General features: G+C 36.6%; 1 protein-coding gene across 2 annotated transcripts in view; it reads right to left on the bottom strand.

Moving 5' to 3' along the window:
* Nucleotides 1-17261, bottom strand: part of DOCK2 (dedicator of cytokinesis 2) — a 193714-nt gene that overhangs the window by 165559 nt on the left and 10894 nt on the right. For both annotated transcript variants that reach the window (XM_042790158.1, XM_042790159.1), the window contains exons 3-14: nt 15230-15270; nt 12456-12511; nt 12205-12301; nt 9890-10038; nt 7675-7810; nt 5337-5491; nt 4616-4697; nt 3959-4094; nt 3311-3386; nt 2293-2369; nt 1782-1907; nt 860-984 (exon numbers count right to left, since the gene is read on the bottom strand). In XM_042790158.1, coding sequence (XP_042646092.1) covers nt 860-984; nt 1782-1907; nt 2293-2369; nt 3311-3386; nt 3959-4094; nt 4616-4697; nt 5337-5491; nt 7675-7810; nt 9890-10038; nt 12205-12301; nt 12456-12511; nt 15230-15270 — 1256 coding nt within the window. The remainder of the gene's footprint in view (nt 1-859; nt 985-1781; nt 1908-2292; nt 2370-3310; nt 3387-3958; nt 4095-4615; nt 4698-5336; nt 5492-7674; nt 7811-9889; nt 10039-12204; nt 12302-12455; nt 12512-15229; nt 15271-17261) is intronic.

Genomic DNA, 17261 nt, shown 5'->3' with positions numbered 1-17261 from the left:
TTCAACAAGCAGTTTTGAATGTGGATCTGGCGTCATTCAAAATTAACAAGTAATAGAAGCACTAATATGAAGATACTGCGTTTCCTGAGCCTCTGAACATTTGAGCTTTAAAATGAGGTTTTTAGGTCAAGCATTTAATTGTAGTTCATAAATCCATTTCGGCAAGTCATGAACCACTATGAGTTACTCCATCTTTATTATCTCAAAAAGCCTCATCATGATTTCACCCTCATGATCACAGTACTGATTCAGTGAACAGCATAAGGCTCAGAAAAGCAACGGCCAACAATCCCCTCAAATACTGAACTGGTGTTAAAAGGACCTAAAGGAAATGACAAAATCTCAAAACGGAAATAGAGAAGCAAAAAGATGCTGTAAATATTTATGTTGCATATGTGCAGTGTCCATACTCCTCTGTGGTCATTAATTTAGTTATTTGCTATGTTCTTCATTCAAGGTACAATGACACAGTTTTCCTGTCACAAACCAAGGGTTTATGTAGCAGAAGTGGTACTTCTAATATTTTAGTGTGCAAATTGCATTCCTCTGAGAATCTCCACAAGAAAAACCCTAGAGTAAGAATACAGTAATTGCCAGGAACAGCATTTATTCCTTGGCAGAGCTAAAATAGGTCATTCAGTGGTATTTCTTGTTGCAAATTTTGCATGGCATTTATAGAACTTCGGTAGATACGTCACTTAAAACATCATAAAATGTATGAGTCACAAGATGACACAAGTGAGAGAACTGCAAGTTTTTGTACAATAGCGTTTTATAAAAAAATGTAATAAGTTTAAGGCTGACTTCTAAAATGCAACTCATGTTTCTATCTCTATCACACAGAAATAAGAAAACTTACTGGCACCACTTTTCCTTCTTCATCACAGACACACATTATCACTTCCACATTTCTCTGAGTTGTTTTATTGTATTTATCAAAATCTCCATACAGCAGTGTAATATAAATGTCATTTCTTATGTCTCCTAAAAAAGAAATTGAAAGGTTAAAACACAATGAAAATGCTGTGAGAGCACAGGATCAAGTGAACTTCACAAGAGTACCTTTTTTTCTGCAGTGAAACAGATAAAAATGTGTTTTCCATCTGAACTTAAATTTTCAGCTCTCTTTTCTTAGCTAAACTGATACTACAATGTAATGTGGAACAAACCAAATGGGAGTCCTCAAAGTGAGTTAAAGCAATTCCCATCCAGCACTGACACCTGCAGGTGAGGTGACAGGTGATGCTACTACTTCATTTTCTCTTCCTAGAGGGAGCCTCATACTCTGTTTTTGTCCTGTGAACAAATTAATATCTAAATTTGACTTGAAGGGGGGAGGAGATTAGGTTTATTAAAAAGGAGCATTGCAGACAGGGAGTGATTTAACTTGGAAAATATAAAATCCCCCCAAAAAATCGAGATTGTAAACTCATATGTTTGTTATTAACAAAGGACAGTGATAAGTTACAATAAAAATAACATTAATTTAAAATTGAAGTAAGCATCCACCATAACCTACTTAAAATACAAGAAATCTGTGTGCAAGGAGCTGGGATTATCCCACAGTGTCTTGATTTTATTTTTTCTGTTTAAGTACTAGAAAATACTTTATAAGGATTTAACTATTTTATAGAAGCTTCTAATATTGGAAAAGTTACCACGAAGAGTGAATTCTAAAGAGCCTCTGAGTTTCCTATTACAGAAGTAAATAAGGCTGCAGCTAATGCTCATTAATGGAAAAAAAGAAATCCATTCCTATTATAGAACAAAGCACCTCCTACCTGGCATGATTATTTCAGGAAATCCTAGCTTTCTAGCAACAACTGTGGTTCTGTCTACAAGATGTGGATAGTCCTTTCTAGTTTGAATCACATCTCCAACAAGCATTTTCACAGTTACCCAGAGACCTATTAAGAGGGGGGAAGAAAAAACAAACAAACAAACAAAACCCAAACAACATTATGTTTATGGTAGGGAAACAGAAAAACCTCTCTTCAGGTGATTGCCTCTTCTACCCAGCAAAGTAGTGGTAAGAAATCACTTCCCCCACTTCCTTTAGCTGAAAGTAAAAGCTCTATAATCCAAAACCGTAACTACTAATTTAAGTAGCCTAAGATTCGACAACAAACTCATGAATCTTAACTTCCAGTTTCAAAGTTGTTGACATACCTTCACAGTGATGCTACAGGTCTAACATAAATGTCTCTCTAAAATGTAAACAATATAAAATGAAGTTCCAGAAAAATACCTTGTTACTTTAAAGAATAATAATAATTTTAAAATCTACTTTACCTTGTCCACCGCTGTCACCTTTTGATGCAGTGACTTTGCTTAGGAGACTCTGTAAAAAGTCATTCTCTGCCACTACCCTGCAGGAGAAAGAACAATGTCTTCTAGGAATTAAGTCCTAAATATATCAAATACCATTCAGAACATTGATGACCAACGGCCTCGGTCCTCTGCAGTAGTTGACCATATTATGATACATTCAGTAATTTCATTATCTCTCACCCCAAGTTGCAGACCACTCATACTAGGCTTATGTGTACACTGAAGTGAAAAAGATTCAGCCAACAACTTCAGGAATGGCAATTTGTGACAGTCTGACAAGATGAGAGCTTATAGTTTTGTAGGCATGCACAACATGAATGCATTCACCAACGAGCCAGTCCAGTCCACTTTCCCTGCTAAAAAGCTTGGCAAATTAACTTTGAATTTTTTTCAGCTACTTTTGAAATTAAAAACCAGTTCTCACAGAACAAACATGTTGGATCAAATTGTGAACAACTGAAATAATAAACCGGTGTGTCATACTTGTCTCTCTCACAATCGAATTTATTCTCCATGGTACATAACATCAGTGCTATGTAGAATACACAAACATGTTTCCAGTGAATAGTGGCATCTCTGCATTTGATCCCCAAGTATCACGTTTTCAGGCAGCTGGTTTGGTGTTTCTTTTGAAGATAATTAATGTAATCAATCATCTAAGTTACTAGTTACCATACTTGTAAAGCTTACTGTTGAGTATGTATAGCTGTTTAATTTGGATTTTATTAAATAGGACATGGTACCAGCTGTCTCAAGGAGCACACTCACAGAAATATACATTCATTTAACATGCAATATAACCCCTGTCAAGTCTTAAATGCTTTTTAAAGTGATACTTGAATCATTAACACCTTTACAACATAAAATTACTAAAATGAAAAAAAATTTTTTCTTGAAACATTTCACACATTTTTACAGCCAAGGAGATGTAGAAATACTTTTGTGTGTATAGAAAAATCGATATCTATGACTATCTTACGGGTGAAAGGGAATGAAATGCTGCTTCTCTTCATCACTTTCAGCTTTTCCTTTTATGATATCTGTAATATCCATAACTAGAAGAGTAAAGGAAAAATCATCAAAACATACAACAGCATTACAAAATATTTGCTCTTATGAATACTACACATTAATGTTCTTGTGCCTCAAGGTAAATATAGACTTCTCACTAGCAAGCAGTGTAGCTCAATAGGGGTAGATTTGTGGGGCAGAACACTTAGTGCAAAGTCCACACCACAAACATGATGGTGTGTAAAGGGAGAATTACTTCAGATTGGTTTAGGTCTAGTCGTGCAAATGCAGGTATGAGTGCATTGGTGGTGCTCTGGGACATAATCACTGGATTTATGCCATCTGCAAGGAATCCTGTCAGTACGCTGTGGTACTGAGCTCTGGTTTGCACTGCATAGCAGTGTGAATTACCAGGAAATTAAATTCAAAAGCACATTTCTGACCAGAACTAAATGCTAATGTAGGTGCAGTCTTTACAGAATTAAAAATTAGATATTGAAGGTAGTTAATACAGCTATGTTGTAGTCTGACATGTCTTGGTAGAAATTCTATGGACCTGGGTTGTCAGGTATCACTGGGGTCCTGCTACAGATACAGCACAGGAGACATCAGTTACCTGCCACTCCAAAAGGCCGCCTTAGTCCTTGTGTGTACTTCTTTGAGTTACTATCTCTGAGATCCATCCTTCCAACTCGAACTATTTGACAAACTAAATAAATTTTGTCTCTGCTAAGGTCTTTATTTCCAAGATCCTAAGATACAAACAAGAAACAATTGAAATACTATTTGGGGAAGAACCAGGTTGTGAAATTTAAACAGGACCTCCAGCAATAATTTGAGCCTCAGTAATAAATGGGGGAGGACAACAAACAGAAAACCAAACAACTAAAACACACACACACACAAAAAAGAAAGCAATCAAACAAAAAAAAAGACCCAAACAAACTGAGCCCTCAAAAGTGAGGAAAAACCTGACAGTATAAAGTTCAAAGAAAATATAATGTGATATAGAGAAAATAATAGCAGTCCAGAAGTTCAGCAGTTAAAAAAAGTATTAACCCATTGGTAAATTTATGAGGCAGCAAATTGATTTGAAGAAAGAACATGAAAGCACTCACTGCCTTAAAACACTCAATGACTGGTCATCTTGCTCTGTTTGTTTGATTACTTCTGCTTCCTTCTTCATCTCGCTCAATCATCAGTTCTGATAGTGACTACAGAGAAGAGAACCTGATTTCTAAACACAGAGTAAGGTAAACTGAAAAACACTTACTGTGAACACTACTTTAAGATTGTTGAGCATATCAATTTCCTTCGGAAAGCCTCTACTCCCCCATCTCACCAAGTAGTTCTCACTGTTTTGAAGATAAATATCTTATTGTCATGTGATTTTAAAATTCTTCCCTTTCACAGTACATTAAAAACAACAGCACATAAGAAAGCTTGCATAACAGACAGTAGTCTGTGGTGATTGTTTTAATCCAATACTGGACTAAAAAGACAACAAGAATGCTATACAAAATGCCATCAGGAAGTTTTGAATAATAACTTGAACATACGACGGAATGGCACCTTTTCTGGAGGAAACATTACCATCATCAGTCTGACAGGAATACTCAACAGAATCTTAATGTGTTTTTGAATCTACAAATTACTCCCATTTTGTCCCCTTCCTCCTGTTTCAGCACTTCATTCCAGACACCACGACATTACCTAACAAAAATAATCTCTTAATTTTGAAGGTGTCTCAGGCTTCTCCAAAATTCTGAAACATTCAAGCCATGAATTACCCATCAAAATATTTGGGATCCCTTACCCTAGAATTCTTTAGTAGCTGCCAACAACTACATCTGTCCACACTGCCCTTTCCTTTTTGTTTTCTTCCTTTTATTTATTTATTCTCTGCATTACTGGCATATTAGAAACTATTTTAGTTAATTTTGGCTAGCCCCTTTTGTTACTCTTTTGCAATTAAATAAAAAAAGAAAGCTTACCTTATAATTGTTAATTTCTGTGGATCATATAGTGACATAAAAAGTTCTGCATCCTCTCCAATTCGGCAAACAAAATTCCGCACAAAGACATACAGGCTGTGGGTGGGGGATGAAGACATTCGGGAGTACGATGCGTAATCTGGTTGGTCCTTTGACTACTCAGAAGGAGGAGAATTATTAGCTAGATACATGAATTAGAATGGTGGGATACTACAGGCAGTTTCAATTTTTATCATAGGTAACGGTGAATTTTGAAAAATACAAAATATAAAAATACTAGTTTCCAGCAAATAAGCATTGCCCTGTATATTCCTCTGGAAGGCGTTGCTTAACAACACAGACATAACTAGCAAATAATTTTCTGACCCTCCGCAACACTTCACCAGTGTATCAACATCCTTTTCTACTATGAAGCTAGAAAGCAGATTAGAAGGTGCACAAGTGACATAGGTAGGGAAGATCCCACCTTCCTCTCAAGAGCCTTCGCTGGGTGCACGGAGATACAAAGCTCTAGCTGGGTTCTTCAAAGCACTACACGCGGACTAGGGAGCTACCTCTGTGTACAAATACTGAAAAAACTGATGACAGAGATGCCATACATATCTTTTGCAGTAGTTATGAGACTTACTCATACTGAGTAAGAACTTCCTTGGTATAGGATTCTAAGCATGCTATCATTTCCAGTTAAGTGTCTCCTTATAGAAATGGAAGGGGAATTGCTTTATTTCATTAATATTTCCAAGGAGGACAATGGTTAAGCTGTTCCTCTTCCCTTCTCCCTTCACCTCCAGAAAGCTCTCTTTCTTAAAAATCTTACATTTACTTTCATTCAGGAGAAAAGAGCCTCCTGTACATTAATGTATTCACAACCTTACCTCCCAAGAAAATCAGGCTGCTTTCAAAGAAACTATTCTGAAATCCTTCACCAAAATTTTCGTGAAAGACTGCGCCTGAAAGATTTCACAATATTTTTTGCTATGCTGTAAGAACTTAAACTGCTTTATGAGAAGAGAGTAGGGAGTTGGACTCAATGATCCTTCCAGTTATCTTGAGATATTCTATGTTTCTGTGACTTGCATATCTTAGGCGAGTTCTTCAGCCACTGGTCAACTATACAAAGTGTGAAACATTATCACTTTTTTCAAGAGAAGAGAAATTATCAAGCTGTCACTAGAGAGGCAAGCCTACAAGTCTGAAAGAGATGATTTCTGAACACAGCAGGACAGGAGAAGGCCTACTATCCACATCGTAATGGAGTTTCAGTATGCTAGGAACACTAGCAAAACAAAATACACCTCTTTGGAGGAGACAAATAACACGTGCTGCAATGAGGACACAGCTGAGCATGTTCACCCACTCAAAAATAGGCTTCTAATTTCTACTTACACCCCATTTTAACCACCTAGAAGTAGCTACTTAACATTTGTTGGCCTAAAGCTTTTTTTATTCATTGTTTGGCTCTATTTTCAAAACAAGTCAACACAGTCTGTTGCAGACTACCATGTTTAATTTTCTTTATATTGTCAGTTAATTGCATTTTGATGTCTGGGAAGCAAGATTTATTTAGTGACATGGACGAGAACAACTCATAAGGTGTTTTCCAGTGACTTGTCACAGGCACTATTCAAGTGTCATGACAGCCCAACTTTTTTTTGTCAAGTGTTTTACTTGCTTTATTACTGTTTATTTTCTCATGAGTGAAGAAAAGTACCCAAGTATCTTGCAAGTCCCTGAACAGATTTAATATAGAAAAAGGTCAAGGAAGTGTAGTCACCTGATTTGCATTTTAAAAGATTAAATTTATACACTCATCAGCTTTGCTTAGGTATGCTAACTTGCGGTGCCCACAAGGTTATGCTGAGTTCACCTCAGTTCCTGTTTACTGACCTTAAAGTCAACTCCATCAGCCTAACTAACAAGCAGCAGCACACTGTGAAGAACTAGTGTTGTCACAAGACCTTCTAAAAAAGAGCTTGGGTTCTTCATAGCTTGCAGCCCGAACTCCAAGTATTCACTACGTGAATTGACCTCTTGAGTAGCCCAGAGATGGAATGAGGAGACATACTGCTATTTAGGAAGCCAAGTACAGATTTAGAACCAGCTTTAGACATAGGCTTTCAACCTAGCCCTCAGCCTGAAGCCAGTGCACAAATGCAACTACCTCAATTTGAGGCTTAGTCATATTTATAACACATTAACGTGAATCTACTCTTAGTTCAGTCAGAGGCAAAAGCTTCCACAGACTTTTATGGTAGGAGATTACATCCTTCAATGCTTGTACTGGTTTTTCATTTTGATTTTAGTAAAGGAAGCATTAAGTTTGCCCAGTCATTCCTACCATTTCCTCCTTAATTCGCTCAGTGATTTTATTAGTTGCTTCTTCGTGTGCATGAAATAGGCTGATGACACTGGTTTTATCTGGATCCAAGATATTTCCATCTTCATCTCTGACTATTAGATCTAGCTCAAGTATCCTGTGAAAATACAGAGTGTAACAGCAGGGTTATTTCATTTTATAACAATAAAGCTGAAAAAATACAATGCACAATGAACTGCTTCAAGTTTTAAAACAATAAAGGAAGTTTAAATACATGCAACAGTATTTGACTGAAAAAAAATTTATCTCAACCCTGTGATTTTCTTATCAAGCTGTTGTACAGTATTTATCCATTTTACAAATTTATAGCAATGTCACCAAAGCATTTAAACGCCTATCACATAAAATAGAATTACCATGTTCAATGACATCCACCAGTCTTCATCTCTTGCTTTTTAACATATAACCTTTGTGGTCAAGATGCATAGGATTGTCCTGTTACCTTCTGCTTTTATGTTGCTCTCTTACTCTTCCAGTCCTGTTACTTAACTAACTACTACGCTCTGTTCTCCTTTGCTCTCATACAAATCAGGCCTTTCTTCCTTCTGCTCTTTTGTTTTTTAACTCAATGTTCAAAACTCATCTTACTTCCATACCTCCTACAGGATCTTGCCCACATTGTTATGGTGTCACCTCAGCAAAGAGATACCCTTTCCTGCCCATCCAGTATCTCACTCCTCCACCCCCCTCTAAAATTGGTCTACTCCATGACAGACTGCACCTTTCACAACTTCTAAAATGTACTGGCCACCCCTATGGGCCTGTTGTTTGAAGCTGTCTGTATCACACTGCAGGCTGTCCTCATCACCTTATGTGATTATCTGCAATCCCTCCTGATGTGGTGTTCCATCTCCTCTCCCACAATGACCCACTCAGCCTCCATTGTCATTCCCCTTTATTCCTTCTCCACATTTTGGCAAGTTTCCTTCATACATTACAACTCAACCCCACACTTTGAGGCACTCAAAAATACCATCTATATATAGTTATATATATATATATATATATATACATGGATATACTATTCCTCTATACAATTCCAAACCATTTTAAACATCCCTTCCAACCCTACTCCTCTAAATGAAAAAGTTTATTGTCTCACAATTTGGAAAGAAGAGTGTTTAAAACAAAAGTCTGAAAGCAAAGAAACATTAGTGTTTTCTTAATCAGATATAGGCTTTTTTGAAGCATTTAGAAGTTAAATCTGTCTTGGAGTGACCATTCAGTTCTACACAGTGTATCAGGATACATAGTGTGTTCTGTAAGAACAGACTTTATCAGAAATCTGTGCATCCACATAACAGAGAACAAGTTAAGAGTTTTGTAACAGCCCATGGTCAGTGTTCGTGTCTAGCCACAAGCAAATGAAGATTTTCAGCTGCATATAGACCTTCAGGCCACAATAACCACAGTCACTTGCAATAGCTAAATACAGTTTATGACCAGATTCCAATGCCTATAAAACCAATACTATGAAGATTTGTTTACTAAGCTCTCTCCTCATTTCATCAGATGGTAGAACACCATTTCACCCCACATCACCCCATTTTTGCCAAACGTGTTGTGTTGCAGTGACTTTTCATTAGCAAGAAGCAGACAAGGCATTTTGTCAAAGAGCTGTTCTATCCATGGTAGTTTCACTTCTACTACCAGACCCAGAGTTCTGCCTGGAAATTCCCTAGTAAATTGTAGGGGGTAGGGTGGCGGTGTGGTGCCCTTAGCAAAGGCTCTGTATGCTTCAGACTCTTCCTATTCATCCACCACACTAAGGTCTCTCAGCACCACTTCTGAAGTGGTAGCATAACACTACTAGAGGTAGGCTACTAGAGGTGTTTGTGAAGGATGGACAAGTTTTGGGTCCTGAGTACACTGATGTTACATGTATATAAAGGTTAGTTACCTGACCTCAAATCTGTACAATTGACAAGCTCATATGTCTGTAATTAACAAATAAATTAATATTTTGAAAAAGTGATTTGCTATGAGAAGCGTCAACATGGTCTCTACTATTATCACAGGATTAACAGGGAGATATTTGAGAAGTAAGATTCAATATGTCTATCTCTCACATTAATGACTCACAAAACTGCAGACAGGAAAACTTTATCACCATCTCTGTTCTAGTTGGGTGCTTTACAATAAAATGCGTTTTCCGGAAGCAACATGGCCCACTTACTTGTTACCATAGTCAATTTTGGAAGTGACTTTCTGTTTGAGTTCTTTCAGCTCATCTTTTGGCAAAGTCCCGGACAGAAGCTGTGACCGCCACTCCATTAAGTCATACATCATAGACTGCACCTGCTGGAACCGCTCTTTCTTATTTGTCTAATATATAAAAGAAAACAATAGGTTTCAAGCTTCAAAGTCCAAGTGAAACATTGGTCTTGACAATTAAAGGATGTGTAATATTTAATGCTAAACGATTGCAGGAGCAAGAATTAGGCAGAGTACTTATCCAGTACTTCCTGGATCCTCTCATTCCACAAACTGTTAAGGACAGAATCTCCCATGTTAACCATAGAGAAATGACATGAAATTTAAGCAGTTTGTATGGGGATAGGAAATTATATCATTTTTGTTTTATTTAATTGTGCTGTTTTAAAATTTGTTCCCTAAGTCTCATCAAGAGAAAACATTATAGAAGCAATTTACTTCTGTGTGAGACACTGATAAGAGCATGTTAGGAATAACATTATGGCATTAATGCATTGAGGAGAAAAGTGAGAGAATGCATAAATCACAAAAGCAGTTCCAATCTCATTCACTGAAACAAGAAAGGTTTTAGTTGTTGACTTCTAAGAAGTGGAAGACTAAGAAGTGACATGTTGTGGAAAATATATTAATGCGGAAAAACTACACCACATTCAAGATTTCTTTGCCCCAGCAGAGAAAAAGCAAAATCCAACGGCTGGGATCCTGAAGCAGTCAGTGCAAGTTGTTGGAACTGGTTTTCTGCTAGAAGACATTACTCAGATACCAGACATTTCACCTTCTCTTGACATTTTTCCAGTCAACTCTGTAACCCAAGTCTGTTGGCCAAAAATTCATAAACAAGTCACTAGAATCAGTAGGGATTAATCTAGGGTTACAATATATGAAATATCTATGATTTTGCAAATGTAAAAATTAGCCTTCTATCCTTCAAGTTCAAATTTTATCCCTCAGTCTTGTAGTCCAAGGACAGGTATAATACTCTAAATAAGGTTTGGTCTCTATATAAAGGATAGCTGAGGCCTGCACAAATATTTCAGGTCCAATTAAAATAAAAGGATTATTAAAAAAAAAATTATGAATCACTTCTCCAGTTCTATACTACAGTGTAGGCATTACAGGCATATGCAGAAGGCCACCATGAGTGCAGGCTGCTTGCTTACAAGAAACACAGATGCTGATGCAGTGGCCATTTCGACTAATACATCCGATTTCATTGCACTTTCATGTATTGGCAAAAGTGCTCACAGGAGAAACTGGTTTTCTCCAAGGTGGGAAAAAATATGTTTTCCTTTAAGAAACTGTCCTGGTTTGGGCTGAAATAGAGTTAATATTCCTTTTTGGGAACTAGAATAGTGCTGTGTTTTAGATTCAGCTTTGGGTTTGGTATGAGAAGAATGCCTATAGCACACTGATGTTTTCAGCTGCTACTGAGATTTCAAGGAATCTCTAACTCCCCATGTCCTGCCCATGCACAAGGGCACAATTAAATATTCCATATCACGGAACGTCATGCTTACTATACAGAGGAGGGGTGGTCGAGAAGGGGGACTCTCTCTCTGGCTTCCAGTATTGCAATTGCAGGATCTTGGTATTTCGGGAACGGGCTGGGTATTGGTCAGCTGGTGGTGAGCAATTGTACTGTGCATTGCCCATTTATATTTCCTATTACTGTCATTGTTTTCATTTTATTACCATTATTAAACTGTTCCTATCTCAACCTGCGAGTCTCCCTTTACACCTCCGATTCCCTCCCCCATTCCCAGGTCGGGGAGGGAAGGGTGGGTGATCAGCTGCGGGGTGGTTGGCTGCTGACCAGGCTCAAACCACAACAGTAATCGAAAATCAAGTATTGAAATTAAAAACACTGACTTCTTGAAATTGCCACTTGTTTCTAGCTACATTCTCCCAGTAACCCTTGAACAACTTTTGTTCTATCATCCCAAGAACATGGTCAATGTTTTTCAAATGCATCTTAGTTATGTTTGATACTCCTACCTTGAAACTCGCCAACTCTACAAAGAATAATTTTGAAAAATTTGTCATGTACACGATACTCATAAAGGCATGAAGCTAGACCATTCCGCAGCAGTAAATCAGCATTTTAATTTAAAGGCATCGAAGAAAATGGTAAATATCTAAGCAGTGAGGAAGAAGTAATTCTGAAATCCTCTCAGATCCTGCCCTGCATCTAAGGAAAGACACTAATTTGAACTAAGCCTCAATACACATAAATAGGACTAATTAACAGGCTGCACATGGCATCCAAAAGTGTCATACCACATAAAGCTGTTTCCAGATGCTTCCCCATTCCCAGAGCGTAGCAGTAACTTCTTGAACTAAAGGAATTTCAGCAGGTATTATATTTTCTGTATGTCTATGGAAGTGAAGAAAATTTAACAAAATGAGAAAGAATATCTGAGTTTTATACATCTGTGTTATAGTTACTGTGTTTAAGGCACATAAATGCTTTAAAATATATTATTTAGCAGCCAAGAGCCTTACTGTAATAAAACAGTTAAATTCAATACCTTTTTTTTTCAACAGTAACTTCCTTGATGTGGATGAAAGATTTAGGAAATATTCCCTGTTGAAAGAGAAAACAAAAAAAAACGAACCACAATTCACTCTTATTCTCCAAGAACACTTAAGTTACAAATGAGAGCTTTCCAAAACCCACTTCTAAATTTTCTTCATAAAACTATGGCTATGAACATAAACCATAATCTCCAAATTAACTTCTGCCTGTCTAGTTTTCTATCCAGCTAGATGCACTTCTGTCTGACAGACAAATAATACAAGTTTTGTGATATCCTTTTCTGCAAACACAGAATGCATAGAATTTTATTTCTTCGTAAGAAACACTATCTTCCACCCCTGTCCTCCATCTACTCCCACATAAAACAGTGTCTACAGTGTAAATACATTAAAGAAACATTTTCTCTGTGCATGAGCTCATACATATCCCATTCTAGGAAAAAAAAAATGCAGTCTAATTCAGAGATCAGCTTGATTATAAAATCAAAGGAGAGACACTGATACAGGATCATTATGTCTAGTGAAAGGAATATTGACAGAGTAAATCACTCAGGGTGAATAGCAAAATGGCCACTGACATGAAAGTAAACTCAAAATGTACTTTGAAGCATAAGAGCCAAGAACACTGTGCATAAGACTAAAATTGCTTCAAGAAAAAAGAATGACCTTTCATTTGCAATGCACCGAGAAGGGAGACACTTGGTAAAGCCATAAACTCTCAGCCCTCCTACGTATTTGTGGCACCACTGCAACTGAGATTCTCGTCTTATTTTGTAACCTGGGGCCATACAGTAAGATGCCCAGCAAGATGTAGCAAAGTAAACACCAGATTTCATTACATTCTCAATGTTTTTCTACACAGGTCTTAAAAATAAAAAATGGTAACCAGACAAAACGATGTGATGTGTCCTTGCTCTACAACAACTGAGAAGTTTTAAGTTATCCTAAAGGAATGTTTGACCATCAATCTATCCATTACAGCCCTCACATTAACTACCAAACCTACTCATGGTAATTAAGCTAGGTTTTTCTTGGATTCTTCTCTGTTCAATAACTGACATCTGTATGTGATACTTTACAAAGTCTTTCTCAGATTTCAGCTTTTATTGTCATATGCTTTTAACACTGGATCTTAATCAAAACACAATCACGTCTTACCACTTCCACAATTTTTCATTAAGATTTAGGTTCAAAAGAGTCCATGAAGAAGCAAAGTAAAAAAGAAGGTCCCATTCATAGTAAATTTAGTGAAATCTTAGTATATGAAATTAATAATACTTCTTAAAACATGTTATGCATATTGACCTTGATGAAACCCTTTAGAAATACTAAAAATTAATTACAAGTGGTTAGTTCTGGTAAATATTTTCTCTTTTTAGTTTTAGAGTATATTTTAATAAATTAAGAATAAAATTGTTATTAGAATAAACAGCAATAGCATTTTGAGACAAAAGAGATGTCAAAGGAATATTTAAAAGTCAGCTATCGTATTGGACAGGATGGGAGGATGGTTAGCCCTTCTCTCATATCCGCCCTCAATTACTGCAGATCAACCAGCTGATAGTAACTACTCTGGGTAACTTCCACTGAAATACCATGATGTATTGAGAACTTACTGTGAACTGCCTTATCACTAGCCTGGCTTCCACCTCATCTGTGATGAGCTGGAAATGGAAGCAAGCAAATAAGATGTACTGTGCAGTTGTACTGGAGCTCATAGAACATGAGAAACAACAGTCTGAAGTCTAGAGAAAATTCTTCATGACTACTGCAAATAGTTATTCATTCCTCTGTCTTTTAGGATGTGCAGTCATTAGGCAATAAAGTAAAATTCTAAATAAAGCATCTGTTACTTCTAAAAAGAAACTAAAATATTCTACTTTCACATACAGTTTGAAAATAGACACAAATTAGTTGCTCTAAGTTATTACAAGTTATTGCTAATACTTACAAGCCATTGAATAGAAAATAAGAAAAAGGAGAAATAGACAAGACTTCTGATTTTTTCTGATGGCGTCTTTTCTCTGCCAACCACTGTCACTCTGCTCCCCAGACATCCCTTTTTAAGTAGCTGTGAAGGTTTCATACATTCTTTTTCCAGGCTACAAACAAGCAATTTCCACCAAACATTTTTAATTGAATATAGGCATGAATCTCTAAGTTCAAATGCCTTCACGTTGCTGCTCCCAAAAACAATGTGATACTAAGACCAAGTGTCAAAAAAATGTGTTTTCTTCTACAGAAGTGCATCTGAAACTAAGAAGTACTTTCCTTGCTGCCTAACTCAGGAGTCATCATACCCAGGGTAAAAACTATTAATTTGTGGCTTTCCATCTTTAAGTACAAGAATACTGACTTTTTTTATTAATATGATCTTTGTACATTAGAGATATATTTAAGAATTTAAGTCTGATGGGAGTGGTTCTGATTGAATGTAGCCTACAGACTCCTTAGAAAAATAGTGCATAAACAGACACATTTAGCAGTAAATTAACTCAGAAAGTTATTTCAAATAATGTCTGCATCAGTCAGTTAACCTGAAGCCACAGTAATTTTTATTTCATTGATCTGCTTCTCCCCGTCCTCACTTCTAATATTTACCAATATCGTTCAGGACAAATGATAATCATTTTATTCATCTTGAAAGGAACGATAATGGAGAGAGCTGACTTCACAGTAGGACTAACTGATCAGAGATACTAAAAAACCCACTTCATAGGTTGATTTCTTAAAAATAGTCTCATATAAATGAATAGTGTTATCTTACCTCTGATCCTTTATGTCTTACTAGATAACCCTTGTACCAATCTAGAAGGAATAAAGAGTGCACTTAGTGTGACAGAACATGTATAAAGATAAAGTTATAAAGAGATAATAAAGTCATGGGGTTTGTTTCACATAAGAACTATTTAGCATAGGATATTTTAAAATAAAAAAAAAATACATAGATGAAAGTAAAGTGAATATCAGGAAGCATATTTAGCATTACTTGCACATTAGCAAGTATTGTTATATGGTCTAATTTTAAGTCTTGCATAGTAAATGCAGTAAATCTTACACAGAATTTAACACCCTCCCACAAAAAACAGGAGGATAAGATGTTTTGTAATGTAACATACCATATACATACACACACATATATGTCTCTCTCAACCAAGATCACTCATGATACTGAATAGCCCACGAAGCTTTTCCCGTTTTGTTCTAGGTTTAGTATTAACCCAGTATGGTACACAGCTGTTATATATCCAACTTCCTTGAATGTAAGAAGAATGAAAGCCATTTTTCTGCCATGAGGAGTTATAGCTTTTGGACCCAAAAACCTTTACACCTAGTGTAAAGTTTAAGTTAGAACTTCAAGAAAATAAAGGGCTTTTATGAGGCTCCTGCTCCGTTCATAACTCAAAACCCCTTCTGAAAGAACACTGCAAGATCACAGTAGTGGCAGTTAAAATACTAATGCAGACTTTGTTCCTTCTATGCCCCAGTTAAGTCACAATAAGCTTCTACAAAGAACATAAAGGGAGGAGTTCAACCTTACTAATTACAGCAGAAGCCACGTCAACTGTGTGCACATTCCATCATGAAACATCACCTGCACAGCAACAGTACTCAACTCTGTTGAATACTTCTATTTCACCCCAAAGAAAACATTTTATAACTAAAAGTGTACATTTTCTGACTATAATTTCATGAACAGATATTATCTCTTCTCTACCACCTTTTCTCTCTCCCAATTTCTAACACAGCACAGGTATTTCACCCATGCAACCAAAGCATAAAAAAGAAAAAATCCCAAACCCCCAAACACTACTGTTAGAAAGGCAATGCGAAAAGTCACAGGAGAATCACTGATCTCAAAAGATGTCTCAGGACAGGTGTTTTCCAGGTTTTTCAGCACTGAGAATTTTTCCAATATCTTCTCTACGATAAAATTCCAACTCACTTCTGTAACTGAACTATTTGCACATAATCTCCAATTTGCAACCAAGTGTGTAAAATCTGTTTCATCCCATTTGCTGTAGCTGCACATGTATGTTCTGCACACAAAACAAGCTAAAATAGCATGTAAAATATGTACAGAAAAAAAAACCTGTTACTGTTGGTTACTCTTCAGCTGCAGCTGGCAGCATACGTTTATGATAGCTGATAAAAGATGAACTTCCTCACTTGCACAATAAGAAAGATTCCACTTCTTCACTGACAAGCTTATTTCATAAAGCAAGCTATGAGACAGCGTGTTAAGGGCAGAGAATTCAGGAAAGACTGAGATAAAAAATAACCCCGTAAGATCACTACTTAACTTGCTAGGTTGGGCTGACAACCTGACAACAAACGTGCCACAGAGTCAGAAACTTGCAATGCTGTTTCAGCATTTAACAGAGATAATATAGGGATGAGGTGGTCTCTGGTTTGGCCATGTTTTTTTTTTGTTTTTTTTTTTATCCAAAGCATTTAGAGTGGAGGCTTAAAGAACTATGAGAAACTTTCATTGTTTTTAGGACAGGACATGAATCATTACTTATGACTTTGAGAGATGGATCTCTTGCCTAACAGTCTGATAAATGACAAATATTTTCACTGATGCTTAGAGATCTTGAATTTCTCTTACAAATAGAAGAAGAAAAAAAATATGCTTATATGCTCCAAAACATTGGAGGTATGGTTTCTCAGATGCTCTTAAATACTTTGTTGTTTCCATGGAAAATCACCTAGAACTCTGTGAAGTGGTTTGGGCTGAGCTCAAACACCTTCAGATTCTTTGCAGCTTTATGACCACAATATACCAAGTGTCTTTC

This window comes from Tyto alba, unplaced genomic scaffold (genome assembly GCF_018691265.1).
Source record: "Tyto alba isolate M040663 unplaced genomic scaffold, T.alba_DEE_v4.0 Super-Scaffold_17, whole genome shotgun sequence".
In the NCBI taxonomy this organism is placed as follows: domain Eukaryota; kingdom Metazoa; phylum Chordata; class Aves; order Strigiformes; family Tytonidae; genus Tyto; species Tyto alba.
This window is presented reverse-complemented; position numbering and strand designations above follow the sequence as displayed.